This window comes from Mobula birostris, chromosome 10 (assembly GCF_030028105.1).
Source record: "Mobula birostris isolate sMobBir1 chromosome 10, sMobBir1.hap1, whole genome shotgun sequence".
In the NCBI taxonomy this organism is placed as follows: domain Eukaryota; kingdom Metazoa; phylum Chordata; class Chondrichthyes; order Myliobatiformes; family Myliobatidae; genus Mobula; species Mobula birostris.
The window spans coordinates 39,704,308-39,720,985 of NC_092379.1; the positions used below are offsets into that span (position 1 = coordinate 39,704,308).

The window sequence follows — 16,678 nt, forward strand, 5'->3', positions numbered from 1 at the left end:
AACATAGGGACCTCGTACATTTGACCCATTGTGTCCGTTCTATCAAAGAGCTCATTTACACTAATCTGATTTCCTGTTATAATAATCAATTAACCTAGTAACTTGCACATCTTTTGAGTGTGCCTCAGTAGCAGCACAGCAAGTTCCTAATGGGAATGGATGCATCTGGTGGGATCTCAGAACGAATGTGTAGACTCCACAGACAACACTAGAGATCAGGAAAGAAGCTAATGTTTGTACCAGACCTCCAAGGTAATCAGTTTCTCTCTCTTTGATCCAATACCATTCCCTACTACCATAACACACATCAAAGTTGCTGGTGAACGCAGCAGGCCAGGCAGCATCTCTAGGAAGAGGTACAGTCGATGTTTCGGGCCAAGACCCTTCGTCAGGGTGAACTGAAAGAAGAGCTAGTAAGAGATTTGAAAGTGGGGAGATCCAGAGTGATTGGAGAAGACAGGAGGGGGAGGGATAGAGCCAAGAGCTGGACAGGTGATTGGCAAAAGGGATATGAGAGGATCAACTGTCCAGCTCTTGGCTCCATCCCTCCCCCTCCTGCCTTCTCCTATCATTTTGGATCTCCCCCTCCCCCTCTCAAATCTCTTACTAGCTCTTCTATCAGTTCATCCTGACGAAGGGCCTCGGCCCGATATGTCCTACTGATCAGTCCTACTTTTTTAAATGTGCTGTTGCCACTCACTCAATGATAGGCTTTAAGTATTTTCTCTGCAATTGTCTTCTCCCAACTTTGTTAAAGAGTGGGGTTACGTTTACTTCCTTCCAGTTGAGGGGAACCTCAAGAAGAAAGAGGTGGGATTTTGGAAAATGTATTCTTTCTACCATCGTACTATGGTAATTTTGCTCATCCATTCTGCAGTCTCTTGAATAGATACAAGGACTGGAGTTTCCTTGGTTTTGTCTGGATCCACATACTAGCCTCATTTGTAATTTCAATCTGTTCGCCTTACTCACCAGTTCTACAGTACTTATTGTTAAGGGCATGATGACCTCCTGGAGCAAAGTCTCCAATGACACCATAACCAGGTCTATTAATGCTGTCTCATATGACAGGAAATTAGCTGCTTTGCAGCAATTTTAAAGTGCAAAGTTGCAAAAGTACAGCCCAAAGACAGTAAATTGCTACAAATTTCAAAATAACTAGTGCTTAAAATGCATAATGATGCATTGTTCGTGGACCTTCATTATAAAATCAGAATCAAGTTTATTATCACTGGCATATGTTGTAAAATTTGTTGTTTGTGGCTGCAATACAGAAAACAAAATAAATAAGTTACAATAATTCTTTGATGATTGTCTTGGAGGAGGAGATGTTATTTTTGATCTCCCGATCAGGAAGTCGATGGTCTAGTTGCAGAGGGAGGTACAGGAGCTCAGGTTTTGAAGCTTGTTGATCAGTAATGAAGGAATGATGGTGTTGAACACTGAGTTATAATCAATAAACAGTAGGCTGACGTAGGCATTGTTGTTGACCAGCTGGTGCAAGAGTGAGTGCAGTGCCAATGAGATTCATTCCCTATAGAACTGGTTGGTTGTGTGGCACAGGTTTTCAGTGCCAATGAGATACCTTCCCTATAGAACTGGTTGGTTGTGTGGCACAGGTTTTCAGTGCCAATCAGATACATTCCCTATAGAACTGGTTGGTTGGGTGGCACAGGTTTTCAGTACCAATGAGATTCATTCCCTATGGAACTGGTTGGTTGTGTGGCACAGGTTTTCAGTGCCAATGAGATACATTCCCTATAGAACTGGTTGGTTGGGTGGCACAGGTTTTCAGTGCCAATCAGATACATTTCCTATAGAACTGGTTGGTTGGGTGGCACAGGTTTTCAGTGCCTTGCCAGGTGCACCATTGGGCCTGAAGCTTTGTAAGGGTTCACCCTCTGGAAAGCTGTTCAGATGTCGGCCTCTGAGACAGATATAAGATGCTGCACGGAATTACACATGTATTATTTTATTCTGCCTTTCAAAGTGTACATAAAAGGCATTCATCTTAATTCAGCCATTTATGATGTTAGGTTTCACCTTGTAGGAAGTAATAGCATGCAAACTCTGCCAAAGCTAAGGTGCATCCGATTCTGTCTCTAGCTTCCCTTGGAACTGTTTTTTCATACTTAAGATAGCCTTCCATAGGTCATACAACACAGGAACAGGCCCCAGGCTGATCTATTTCATAGAAAACCATTTAAGCTGCCTACTCCCAGCAACCTGCACTGGGTTAATAGCCCTCCACACCACTGCCACCCAGGTACCCATCCCAACTTCTCTTAAATGTTGAAATTGAGCTCACATGCACAGACATCCCGCCTCTCCCGGAAGTTGCAGGAGTCACCCGCACATTGACAGCGGCTCCCTGATGGCTGCAAATTATGTACAATATCCTGGAAATCGATTTTTTTCACACACACACACACACAGATGGGGGAGTGGGGAGAGAGGCGGAGGGGTAGGGATGGGGGGAGAGGGGGCGCAGGGAGAGAGGATGGATGGATGGCAGAGTGTTCCAAAAAAAGAAAAAAGAAAATATAAAACGTACTTCACCCCAGACTACACTAAAGTGTACCCCTGCCTAACAGGTGTCAAAAATAATGACAGTGTTGCTCGCTGCACTGCTTGCAACAGTGACTTTTCTATTGCCCATGGTGGGTTAAGAATGTAAAAGACATGTTGAGGTGAGTTTAACAGGTGTCATTCATTCATTATCATAACTAACGTTATTTAAACTAGCCGGCTATCTGCTAAGGAGCTACTCTATCGCAGCTATCCCACCTCTCCGGAAAGTTCCAGGAGTCTCTCGCAAATTGATGGTGCTACCTCCCTGAAATGAGTTTTTGCAGGGTGGGATGTCTGCGTGCACCACTTGCATTTGCAGCTCATTCCACACACTCATGACCCTCTGAGTTTCCCCTCATGTTCCCCTTTAAGCTTGTCACCTTTCACGCTTAACCCACGACCTCTAGTTGTAGTCCCACCCAACCTCAGTGGAAAAAGCCTGCTTGCATTTCCCCATCTATACTCCTTCTGTGACCCGACTGGTGGTGTAGTGGCATCAGAGTCAGACTTGGGGACAAAAGGTCCCCAGTTCGAATCCAGCCGGCTCCCCTGCACACTGCTCCATGCTAGGTCACATACTTCTCCTTATTTAGTGTGTTTCCACTTCTCTCCAACAGCACTCCCTGCAAGAAAACACACCAATGAAGACCAGGATTCAGTGAGAACAACCTGATTACCCCACTGCTCTTAACTTGAGTGACCTTGAAACTGGAATCTTTCTTGTTGGAACAGCACAGGTCACACTAACACAGGACTTTGGCAGGTCAAGCACCATCTCTGGACAGGAATAAACAGACCCCTCATCAGGACAGACTGGAAAGGAAGGGGACAGAAGCTGGAATAAAGTGGTGCAGGGACAGGAAGGAGTACAAGCTGGAAGGTGATAGGCGAGACCAGGTGAGGGGGAAGGGGGAGGGGGGTGTGAGAGGCTGGGAGGTGATAGGTGGAAGAAGTAAAGGGCTGGAGAAGAGGTAATCTGATAGAGACCATGGAAGAAAGGGAAGGAGGAGGGGGGAACCAGAGGAAGTGAAGAGAAGGGTAAGAGGGGAGCCCGCATGAGGGCTGGAAACAGACAGAAGGAGGGAGTGGGGAAAGATTACTGGAAGTTGGAGAACTCGGTGTTTGTGCCATTAGGCTGGAGGCTACCCAGATCGAATATGAGATGTTGCTCCACCAATCTGAGTGTGGCCTCTTCAAGCAGTAGAGGAGACAACCAACACTCCAAAATGGGAATAGGAAGTTGAATTGAAATGGACAGCCACTGGGAGACCCTGCCTTTTGTGGCAGATAGAGTGAAGGTGCTCAAATATATGATACCCCAATCTACGCCGAATCTCACCAATGTAGAGGAGGCTGCACCAAGTTACAGCAGGTGACCCAGGCAGACCTGCTGGTGAACTATCGCCTCACACGGAAGGACAGTTTAAGGGTCTGAATAGTGGTGAGGGAGGTGGTCTAGGGGCAGTTCACAGGGATAAGTGGAGGAGGGACTTGGCCTCCACTTGTCCCTTCTCCACCCTCCCCACCCTTAAGGCTGATTTATGCTTCTGCGTCGGCTCTAACCTGTAGCCGATGCCGTAGCCTACGCAAGTGGTCTATGCCCTTGTGAGCATTTATACTTCTGCACTGGTGTGTCCGCGTCGCTCTGCAATTCACCGCCAAAACGCTAGTTGGCGATGGGGTTTCTATGCCACTGTGTTGAGTTTCTTCGTGTACTTCAAGCAGTGGCGACTGAAACTGAGCGCATCATGTTGCAGTTGGAGCTAATAAATGTTGAACAAGAGTTACTTTTATTGAAGTTACTGCAACGTAGAAAGGAGGGAAGACGTGGGAGGAGATGGTGTGTACGAGCATTGAATGGATTGAGGCAGAAGGAGGGTGAATTTTCTGTGCTTGTCCGGCCACTGAGAGACAAGAAGCAACCAGAAATGCACAGGAGGAAATGCGATGCTATCAAGCCAACCAATCAGTTGTTGCTGTCTGCGTCACCGCAACGCGTGGTTACATTTTTGGGGAGATGCACGTCAGGCTACAGCGTAGGGTACGTGGTTACGCCGTACCTGTGGCACTAATTCAATGCAGAAGTATAAATTGCCCTTAACTCCTTTCCCATGGCCTAAGGAATATTTAAGTGACACCCACCTGACATGGGAACACAAAAGAGGAAACTGACCAAAATAATTAAGAACCAGCAGGTAAAGATAGTAATATGCCTGAAGTCACTTTCAGATACGTTTTATAAAAACAAAACTGGTGTTTATAATGTAAAGAAACAATCTTTCACAAAGGTAAGGTCGAATTTGGAGTATTGTGTGCGGTTCTGTTTACCTACTTAAAGAAAAGATATCAGTAAGATTGAAAGAGCACACAGAAAATTTACAAGGACGTTGCCAGGACTTGGGGAACTGAGCTATAGGGAAAGGTTGAATAGGTTTGGACTTTATTCCCTGGTGTGTAGGGGAATGAGGGGAGATTTTATAGAGGTATCCAAGATTATGAGGGATGTAGATAGGATAAATGCAAGCAGGCTTTTCTCATGGTGGAAGGGTGAGACTAAAACTAGAGGTCATAGGTTAAAGGTGAAAGGTGAAATACTTAAGGGTGAACCTTCACTCAGAGGGTGGTGCAAATGTGGAATCAGCTGCCAGAGGAAGTGGTGGATAAGGGTTTGATTTCAACATTTGAGAGAAATTTGGATAAGTACATGGACAGGAGGGGTACAGAGGGCAAGGTTCAGGTGCAGGCAGCTGGGACTAAGTGGAATAATAGTTTGGTACGGACTGGACAGGACAAAGGACCTGATTCTGTGCTGTAGTGGCCGATGAGCCTAAAGGTTAATTATGACGGAACTGGAACTGACAGCTACACAGCAAAAGGTCCTGAGACACTCATAGCAGCAGCATCAAACACAATTTGACACCAGGCCGTGAAAGGAGATTTTCGAACAGGTGACCAGAGTTTGGTCGATGGGAAGTTTCATAGGAGCATCACAGAGGTGGGGAGAGAGGCAGAAAGGTTTTGGGAAGGGATTCCAGAGCTTGAGACACAGACAGCTGAAGGCACAGTCATCAATAGCAGAGTGCTTAAAGTCATGGTTGAACAAGATGCTGGAATTGGAGGTGCAGAGATTGGGGGTGGGGTGATTTGTAGGTGTGGGAGAGGTTGCAGAAACAGACAGGATTGAAAGCAAGAGTCTTAAGATTGAAATGTTGTTTAACTAGGAGTTTAGGTTGTTTGGTGAGGACAGAAGAGATGGATGAAAGGTCTTGGTGCATGTTAGAACAAGGCAGCAGTGTTTTGGACGATTAAAAATTGTTAGTTGTTAAACAGGAGATTGGACAGGTGGTTTGACATTTTTTGGAAGGAGGTGCAGAGATAACAATGCAAGGTGGGAGTCTCAGAGTGTGGGAACATCTGGAGAATTAGAATCCAGAGCTGGAACAGGGGAAGACAAGATTTGGGATACTTGGCCGGGAAAGGCTAAGTGGGCTAGGTGGGATGAAGCCATGGAAGGATTTGTAAATAAGTGCATGAATTTTGATATCAATTCCCTGTATTGCCAAGTCAATGGAAGTCAATGGGAGTAACTAAGGAGTATGGCATAGAAGCATTTGCAGCTCCTCAGTATGGCCATTTGCAAGGGTGCTACCAGACCTCTTCCTTAAAGCTGTGGATCAAAGTGCTCCCCTCTACCTTTTGGAAGAGGTAATGTGAGTACATCTCCTCCCACTTCATGGAATGGATTCTGAGTCGGAAGATGATCTTGGAGGGTTCTGAGACAAAGACTGAGGCCTGCTGGCTCTCCACTTCTCGGTGTTCCTCCCTAACATCCACACCCTTGACTGCAACAGGAGAAGATTCTGCAAGCATGTCAGAAGTTGACGCAAGTCCTGCTGACCCTGTCTTGGTTTCTGAATACCTTTTCATATGAAGGATCTCTTGATGATTTCAATGCATTTGTTCTATTATTCATCCAAATCAAACTGGCTTTATGCCAGGTAGATATATGCAGTTTAATTTGCGACATCCTTTCAATACTTTATACACAAAACATGCAGAAGAGGCTGTAGTCATTTCATTAGATGCGCAACATGCGTTTGACCAAGTGGAATGGCCATATATGATGTTTGCACTTAAGAAATTTGGATTTGGACCATCTTTCATTAAATGGATTGAGATAATTTATTCACACCCATCTGCTTCTATTATCACTAATCAGAATATTTCCTCCCCTTTTGCAATTCATCGTGGGACTCGTCAAGGCTGCCCCTTTCTCCGTTTTTGTTTGCAGTTATCATTCAGCCACTGGCTGTTAGCATCCGACAGGACCCTTTGATAGCTCCTATTGATATGCATGGACATAAACATCACCTTTCGTTATACGCTGATGATGTCAAGCCAGCGAGCACTGTGAGGGTCATGGTTTTTGACTTCTCCAATGCGTTCAACACCATCCGCCCTGCTCTGCTGGGGGAGAAGCTGACAGCGATGCAGGTGGATGCTTCCCTGGTGTCATGGATTCTTGATTACCTGACTGGCAGACCACAGTACGTGTGCTTGCAACACTGTGTGTCCGACAGAGTGATCAGCAGCACTGGGGCTCCACAGGGGACTGCCTTGTCTCCCTTTCTCTTCACCATTTACACCTCGGACTTCAACTACTGCACAGAGTCTTGTCATCTTCTGAAGTTTTCTGATGACTCTGCCATAGTTGGATGCATCAGCAAGGGAGATGAGGCTGAGTACAGGGCTATGGTAGGAAACTTTGTCACATGGTGTGAGCAGAATTATCTGCAGCTTAATGTGAAAAGGACTAAGGAGCTGGTGGTAGACCTGAGGAGAGTTAAGGTAATGGTGACCCCTGTATCCATCCAGGGGGTCAATAATATGGACATGGTGGAGGATTACAAATACCTGGGGATACGAATTGACAATAAACTGGACTGGTCAAAGAACACTGAAGCTGTCTACAAGAAGGGTCAGAGCCATCTCTATATCCTGAGGAGACTGAGGTCCTTGAACATCTGCCGGATGATGCTGAGGATGTTCTACGAGTCTGTGGTGGCCAGTGCTATCATATTTGCTGTTGTGTGCTGGGGCAGCAGGCTGAGGGTAGCAGACACCAACAGAATCAACAAATTCATCCGTAAGGTCAGTGATGTTGTGGGGACGGAACTGGACTCTCTCACAGTGGTGTCTGAAAGGAGGATGCTGTCTAAGTTGCATGCCATCTTGGACAATGTCTCCCATCCACTACATAATGTACTGGGTTTTCAGAGGAGTACATTCAGCCAGAGACTCATTCCACTGAGATCCAACACAGAGCGTCATAGGAAGTCATTCCTGCCTGTGGCCATCAAACTTCACAACTTCTCCCTTGGAGGTTCAGACACCCTGAGCCAAAAGGCTGGTCCTGGACTTATTTCATAATTTACTGGCATAATTTACATATTACTATTTCACTATTTATGGTTTTTTTACTATTTATTATTTATGGTGCAACTGTAACGAAAACCAATTTCCCCCGGGATCAATAAAGTATGACTATGACTATGAGTTTATCTCCAGCCCACAAACATCAATACCCGCCCTTCTGACTCTAATTAATCATTTTGGTAGTTTCTCAGGTTTCTCTATTAATTGGGATAAGCGTGAACTAATGCCAGTCACTGCAGTGGTTTAATACAGCATATTTACAGTCCATTCCCTTTAAAATAACTCATGATAATTTTTCCTATCTTGGTGTGACTAATACAAAAAACCCAGATGACCTTTTGCAAGTGAATTGGCGAAACAAAGGTGAGCAGGTTAAATGCAATATTGACTTTTGGAAAACCCTTCCGATTTCTTTGGTGGGGGGGGTTAATGCAATCAAGATAATTGTACTGTCACGATTTCTTCATCGTTTCCAGTCAATTCCATGATTTATTCCTCTGTCATATTTTAAGCAATTGGATTCAATTATTATACCCTTAATTTGGAATTATAAAGCCATTAGAATTACTAAAAAACACTTGTCAAAGCCCAGGGAAGAAGGTGGTTTTGCCCTGCTGGACGTTAAAATGTATTACTGGGCTGCCCACCTATCCGTGCTTGCATGGTGGAAAAAAGGCCCACCCTCTACCTCAGCCTCGTGCCCAGCATGGTTACTCAGAGAGCGAGTGCTTTGTAAAAAGACTTCCTTACAAGCTCTCCTTATTTGCCCCACTGCAGTTAATAAGTCACATTTTAGTAACAGCTTCGTGGTTGGCAGCACTACAAGAATTTGGAAGCAGATTCAACTCCACGTTAAGGCCGCAAAAATTTATATTAACACTCCGATTTGTGACAATCATTCCTTTTTGCCTGGCCTGAATGATACTGTTTTTTTCTACCTGGAAACAGAGAGGCATCTGTAGTGTAGGTGACCTATATAGTAATGGAAGCTTTGCCTCATTTGCACAGTTACAAGCAGTTTATAATATCCCTGCATCTAGTTTTTTTTTAGATATTTACAAATTCAGATTATGTTAGGAAATATATACCTAACTTCGAAGTTTTAGACAAACATGAGTCCCTGGAGGCAATAAATAAATTTGATCCTGTTACTCGTAGTGCGGTATCCTATCTTTGTCAGATTCTACATAATGCAGCTCGGGTGAATACTGCAGGTCTTAAACAGGCATGGGTGGATGAACTGGGTATAGAACTGACAGAGGAGGTCTGGGATGAGTGTTTAAAGAGTATACATGATTGTTCGGTCAACGTCAGACACAGACTTATACAGTTTAAAACAATACATAAACTTCATTGTTCCAAAGTAAAGTTGCACAGTTTCTACCCTGAAGTTTCACCAGTTTGTAATAGATGTAAATCTGTGAGCAGTAACTTGTCACGTTCATTCTGGTCATGTTGTAAGCTTTATGCATACTGGAAAAGTATTTTTCACTCTTTCTCTGCGGCTTATGGGAAGCGACGGGAACCAGACCCGCTCATAGCCATCCTTGGAGCAACAAGCTCCCTATCTTCAGCCAATAGGTATGAAAAAAAGGCTGTATTGTTTGACAGGGTGATTGCTAAGAAGTTAATCCTGCAAATGCTGAAAATGGACTCTGTGCCTACGTACGATCTGTGGCTAAGAGAACTGGCAAATACTGTACATTTGGAGAGACTGAGACTATGTAATGAGGACAGAGGGGACATCTTTGAAAGGATATGGGGCCCTGTATTGGACTTTCTCACGGGGTGAGGACTGAGGTTTTTTGGTGCGGTGCACCTCTGCTGTGTATGTTTACTTTAGCCTTCATATTTTTCTCCCTTTTGCTGCTCGATATTTAATTAGATTTTGTTAAGGTCGTGGTTTTTGTAGATGTGCTGTTTTTTGTACAATAAAAAAAATTAAAAATAATATGAAAAAAAAGAATTTAAGAAATATGTTTTAGAACTTAAGGAAAATACTCAGATTTTATGGTTGAAGCCCAGGGTGCAGAACAGCAACAACAAATAGAAGTAGTCGACAAGAACAACTGTGAATTGGAAAGGAGATTGGAAAATGGAGGAAATTATTACAAGGATACAAAAAGAAAAGGAGTGTGTTACAAAGCGAATTATCTACATTTGGATTATAAAATGAAAACATGGAAGCAAATGAAGAAGAACTCCGAGGTCTCAGTAAACAACTGCAGGCTACGATCCAAGAAAAGGAAAACCTGAAAAAGCAGCAGACTTGGAAAAACAGCAATTTTAAAAGTATAACGTGCAATAATTACTATTCTTTAACAAGACGATTTTAGTCTTACAAGTGATGCAGATGAAATCAATGTAATTGAGGTAATGCAACTACATGAAAGCATGTGAGAAAATTAGGGAGGGATAGCAGTTTGTGGCATTATCTAATGAGCGCATTAAGCAGTCACCAGGAATTGCAACTACAGAGTGATGCTAATAGAGAACTGCAGGCTGAACTAGATTGTCTAAAGTAGAGAACTCCAGGACATATTTGGTTGGAACACCACGAGTTTAGCAGATGGCGGTAATGCACTGAAAAACTGGTTGCCAACTGCCATAAAACACAAAAGAAGAAGTAGTAGAGGTCCAACTGCTGGTGAGTCAGTATCCTGGCAAAAACTACACCACGAAGACAAAAGAACACTCCAGGCAACTCCGCGAAAAGGTTATTGAAAAGCACAGGTCAGCAGATGGATACAAGAATATTTCTCAGTCGCAGAATATCCCTTGGAGTACAGTTAAGTCAATCATCAAGAAATGGAAAGGATATGGCACAGCTGTAAATCTGAAGGGAGTAGGCCGTTCTCGAAAACTGAGTGACCGTGCAAGAAGGGGAGTAGTGAGGGAGTACATGAAGAGACCTGTGACAACCCTGGAGAAGTTACAAGCTTCAGAGGCTGAGATGGGAAAGTCTGTGCATACAACGACTGTGCTTCAAAGTTGCAGTTTTATGGAAGAAGAAACGATGAATTATGAAAGGAATCTGGTGACTAACATCAAAGAAGACACTAAAAGCATTTTTAAGTATATAAAGGGCAAAAGAGAGTTAAGGGTAGCTATAGGACCAATAGAAAATGATGCTGGAGATATTGTAATGAGAGACGCAGAGATGGCAGAGTATTTTGCATCAGTTTTCACAGTGGAAGACATCTGCAGTATACCGGACACTCAAGTGTGTCAGGGAAGTGAAGTATGTGCAGTGAAAATTACGACTGAGAAGGTGTTCAGGAAGCTTAATGGTCTGAGGGTGGATAAATCTCCTGGACCTGATGGAATGCACCCTTGGTAGCTGGAGAGATTGCAGAGGCATTAGCAATGATCTTTCAAGAATCGATAGATTCTGGCATTGTACCAGATGACTGGAAAATTGCAAATGTTACTCTGCTATTTAAGAAGGGTCGGAGCAGCAGAAAGGAAACTACAGACCTGCTAGCCTGACATCAGTAGTTCGGAAGTTGTTGGAATCGATTGTTAGGGATGAGATTACGGAGTATCTGGAGGCACATGACAAGATAGGCCAGTGCCAGCATGGCTTCCTGAAAGGAAAATCCTGCCTGACAAATCTACCGCAAGATTTTGAGGAGATTACAAGCAGGGTAGACAAAGGAGATGCGGTAGACGTGGTGTATTTGGATTTCAAAAGGCCTTTGACAAAGTGCCCACAAGAGGCTGCTTAGCAAAATAAGCACCCATGGAATTACAGGGACGTTACTAGCATGGGTGGATCATTGGCTGATTGGCATAAAACAGAGTGGGAATAAAGGGATCCAATTCTGGCTGCCGCTTACCAGTGGAGTTCCACAGGGGTCGGAGTTGGGACTGCTGCTTTCTACGATGTATGTCAATAATTTGGACCATGGGATTAATGGATTTGTGGTTAATTTTGCCGATGATACCAAGATAGGTGAAGGAAATAGAGAGCCTGCAGAGAGACTTAGATAGTTCAGGAGAATGGGCAAAGAAATGGCAAGTGAAATACAATGTTGGAAAGTGTATGGTCGTGCACTTGGGTGGAAGAAATAAACAGGCAGACTATTACTTAGATAGGGAGATAATTCAAGATGCAGAGATGCAAAGGGACTTGGGAGTCCTTGAGCAGGATACCCTAAAGGTTAACCTCCAGGTTGAGTTGGTGTTTAAGGCAACGAATGCAATGTTGGTATTCATTTCTGGAGCTATAGAATATAAGAGCAGGGATGTGATGTTGAGGCTGTATAAGGCACTCGTGTGACCACACTTGGAGTATTGTGTGCAGCTTTGGGCTCCTTATTTTAGAAAGAATATACTGACATTGGAGAGGGTTGAGAGAAGATTCATGAGAATGATTCCAGGAATGAAAGGGTTACCGTATGAGGAACGTCTGGCAGCTCTTGGGCTGTATTCCCTGCAGTTCAGGAGAATGAGGGAAGGGGGATCTCATAGAAACATTCCAAATGTTAAGAGGCCTGAACAGATTAGATATGATAAAGTTATTTCCCACGGTCAGGGAGTCTAGGACAAGAGGGCACGAATTCAAGATTGAAGGACATCCATTTAGAACAGAGATGCAGAGAAATTTCTTTAGTCAGACGGTGGTAAATTTGTGGAATTTGTTGCCATGAGCGGCTGTGGAGGCCAAATCATTGGGTGTATTTAAAGCAGAGATCGATGGGTCCTTGATTAGCTAGGGTATGGGGAGGAGGCAAGGGGAATGGGAATGACCGGAAGAATTGGATGGCAGAGCAGACTCGATGGGCTGATGGGCCTACTTCTGCTCCTCCACCTTATGGTCTTATGATTAAGGGGAGGTTTCTCTGGTGAGGGGCACTAAGGTTGGGCTTGAGGCTTTTGTTAGGAAGAGATGAAGAGAGAAGACGCCAGAGAGAAGAGGTGAAGGGCCTGTTCCCCTGCTGTACTTGTCTCTCCACGTTGACTAAATCTTCAGTGACTAACTCTGATTTGTGTGCAAGACTTTGCTCTCTAAAACCAGGTGAACAGCACAGAAAGCTACTTCAAAAAGAAATTTAACAGAAGGAAAAAATGACAAGGAAATGAAACACATGGCATGCTTTTTACGTGTTTCTGCTCTGCAAAAGTCTCAAGGAGGTAAATCCTGCACCTCTCTGGTGTGCAACACAAGGCAGCGTTTACCTTAATCCACACACATAAAAGTTGCTGGTGAACGCAGCACCTGCAGAATTCCTGTTGTTTGCATTTACCTTAATCCACTTTATTAGGGAAACCAGTCAAAACAACGATGTAATGTACAAATTAGGAGAAAGATGTCCACTGGTAACAGGTTAAACGTGCCTAACACAATCTCTAAAATCATTCAGAAAGCTAACAGACATTAAATTACATGATTTGCAATATTGAAATGGCATCCCAAATGTGACTAGACCACTGGAATGATACAATATTGTGTAGTTCTGGTCGGGAGGAGAAGCTCAGCTATTGAAAAATCTACTTTAACTAATACATACAGAAGCAATGGCTGCCTAACCAAACCATCAGGTAATCACAGCATCCACTGGCACTGCTGTTCAAGTCACTGGAATAATGAGGTCGGCATTGAAAGTCATTTCAATAACTGTCTAACGGGCACTCTTTCTTTTAATGTTAAAAATGATTTAAAGGGAAATGAAGGTAGGTCAAAACTTATAGCACATCATTCAGCAACCTGGGGACAATACAGTGCAAACATCCTTCCCCACATGAGGCCCCATTAAATGTGGGCCCCACCTTAGGACCCACCAATGTGGAACCCACCCCTTCACCAGGCCCCATCAAATGCAAAACCCTCTCCTACATCAGGGTCAGGACCCATCAACGTGGACCACTTCCCCAAGCCAAACCCATCCAACGTGGACCCCTCACTGGGTCCCTCCTCTGCCACCCCATCCGAGAACAGTTTCAGATTGGACAACATCTTCAGTTTTAATTTGAGCATTTGCCACTGGATGCTGGGAATACCAGGAAGGGGAGGAAGGGGGGGAAGGGGGGGAAGGGGGGGAAGGGGGGGAAGGGGGGAGGGGGGAGGGGGGAGGGGGGAGGGGGGAAGGGGGGGGAAGGGGGGGAAGGGGGGGAGGAGGAGGAGGAGGAGGAGGAGGAGGAGATGATGATGATGATGGATACAAGTGACTGTCAAGAGAGCAGCAAAGCTAATAACCTCACATCAGGGTTCGGGTTCGGGTTCTAGTATGTCTTTTAAGTTTCTACCCCTTTTGAAGGCTGAGACTATGGTGTATTGTCCCAGTGTCCCTACCTTCCACTTTTAGTTCTTCAAAGTGTGTTTTAACTGTCTTGTGAATATTCACTGCAATCCCACTGTATCTCGTTATCAAGGGTAGTTTCCGTGTTGTGTTGTCCTGTGTTGGGGGATTTGTGATACTTTTTAAAAAGTCAGATTTGATGTGTCTGAGTCTCTGTCTGCTGCAGCCCCTGTGTCTAAGTGCAGAGAAGAGGATAGTAGTGGCTTGGTGGAAGTCCTCTGCCCTGGTGCAAATGCGGTGAAACCGGGTCAGCTGTCCCTTGACAATGCCTCTGAAGGTGTGTTTGGGATGGTGGCTCCCTGTGTGTAGGAGGGTGTGTGTGTCTGTGGTTTTAAAGAATACTTTGGTGGCTAGTTTCTGGCTGCCATTTTCTGGTGCTAGTTTAAATACCGTAGTGTCCAGGAAGTCAACTTTCTCCCTATTTATTGTGGCCTTAACCTTAATCGATGGATGATGAGTGTTTAGGATTTGAATAAATTCCTCTAATTTTACCTCCGAGTGTGTCCACACTCCCCAGATGTCATCCAGGTATCTATAAAGACACATGGGTATCTTGGGGCACTTTGGATAAACTGTTTCCTCCCATTTTGCCATGTATATTTTGGCATAGGCTGGAGCAAACTTCTTTCCCATCGCTGTGCCCTTGACTTGTAAGTAGAATTCATTATTGAATTCAAAGTCATTTTTAGTTAGGCTGAGGTGAAGGAGTTCTATCAAGGCCTCGTCTGGTCTCTCTAGCTGAGGGTTCTCCCGAAGGATATCGCTCACTGCCGGTATACCCCTGTCCGTTTCTATATTGGTGTACAGGCTTTCAATGTCCATGGTGAAGAGTACGGCCTCAGGGGACACTGACATGGAATTGACTATCCGGACAAAGTGGTACGTGTCCTTGATGTAGCTGGAGTGTTTCTGCGATAGTGGGTTAAGGAAGGCATCAATGTATTCTGCTATCCTGTATGACTCACTGCTGCAGTCCGACACGATGGGCCTGCCGGGTGATATTTCTCCCGGAACAGTCCATGAGTCTGGGTTCCTGTGTATTTTGGGGAGGATATGGAACTTTCTTGCTCGTGGCTGTATCCCTGTCAGGTACTCCACCTGCTTCTTCCCCAGGTATCTAGTCCTTTCTAGTTCTCGCAGAATGGTCCTAATTTCTGTGTGTTTGCCAGTATTTGGGTTCCTTTAGTTTAGTGTAGTGTTCGGTGTTGTTTAATTGTCTGTGTGCCTCAAATAGATATTGCTGTTTGTCCATGATAACTATGCTGCTCCCTTTATCTGCTGGTTTGATAACAATATCCATATTTTCCTTCAGCTCTTTCAGGGCTGTTCTCTCCTTCCTAGTTAAATCGGGCTTATCCTGTACTTCTCTCTCCCTCTCCATTATCTCATCCAGTGCGAGGGCAAGGGTGAGGGTGAGGGTTAGGGTATGCGGGCAGTGGGCAAAATATCCCTCAAGTGTTTGTGGATCTCATACTGGAGATGCAGTATCTCTTCACCCTGCCACTTTGAAAACGAAACACATGACATGCTTTTTACGTGTTTCTGCTCCGCAAAAGTCGCAAGGAGGTAAATCCTGCACCTCTCTGGTGTGCAACACGAAGCAGCGTTTACCTTAATCCACTTTATTAGGGAAAGCAGTCAAAACAACAAATTAGGAGAAAGACGTCCACCGGTAACAGGGTAAATGTGCCTAACACAATCTCTAAAATCATTCAAAAAGCTAACAGACATTAAATTACGTGATTTGCAATATTGAAATGGCATCCCAAATGTGACTAGACCACTGGAATGATACAATATTGTGTAATTCTGGTCGGGAAGAGAAGCTTAGCTATTGAAAAATCTACTTTAACTAATACGTACAGAAGCAATGGCTGCCTAACCAAACCATCAGGTAATCACAGCATCCACTGGTACTGCTGTTCAAGTCACTGGAATAATGAGGTCGGCATTGAAAGTCATTTCAATAACTGTCTAACGGGCACTCTTTCTTTTAATCTTAAAAATGATTAAAATGGAAATTAAGGTAGGTCAAAACTTATAGCATATCATTCAGCAACCTGGGGACAATGCAGTGCAGACACATGAGGCCCCACCTTCGGACCCATCAATGTGGAACCCACCCCTTCACCAGGCCCCATCAAATGCGAAACCCTCTCCTACATCAGGGTCAGGACCCATTAATGTGGACCACTTCCCCAAGCCAAGGCCCATCCAACGTGGGCCCCTCACTGGGCCCCTCCTCTGCCACCCCATCCGAGAACACTTTCAGATTGGACAACATCTTCAGTTTTAATTCGAGCATTTGCCACTGGATGCTGGGAATACAAGCGAAGGTGTTTTGGGAAAGGAGGAGGAGGCATACTGGA

General features: G+C 44.5%; 1 protein-coding gene across 1 annotated transcript in view; it reads right to left on the reverse strand.

Moving 5' to 3' along the window:
* Window positions 1-6,216: 6,216 nt before the first annotated feature.
* Window positions 6,217-16,678, reverse strand: part of LOC140203609 (serine/threonine-protein phosphatase 2A 65 kDa regulatory subunit A beta isoform-like) — a 96,263-nt gene continuing 85,801 nt past the window's right edge. The window contains exon 17 of the mRNA XM_072269657.1: window positions 6,217-6,413. Within this exon, the coding sequence (XP_072125758.1) occupies window positions 6,217-6,413 (197 nt within the window). The remainder of the gene's footprint in view (window positions 6,414-16,678) is intronic.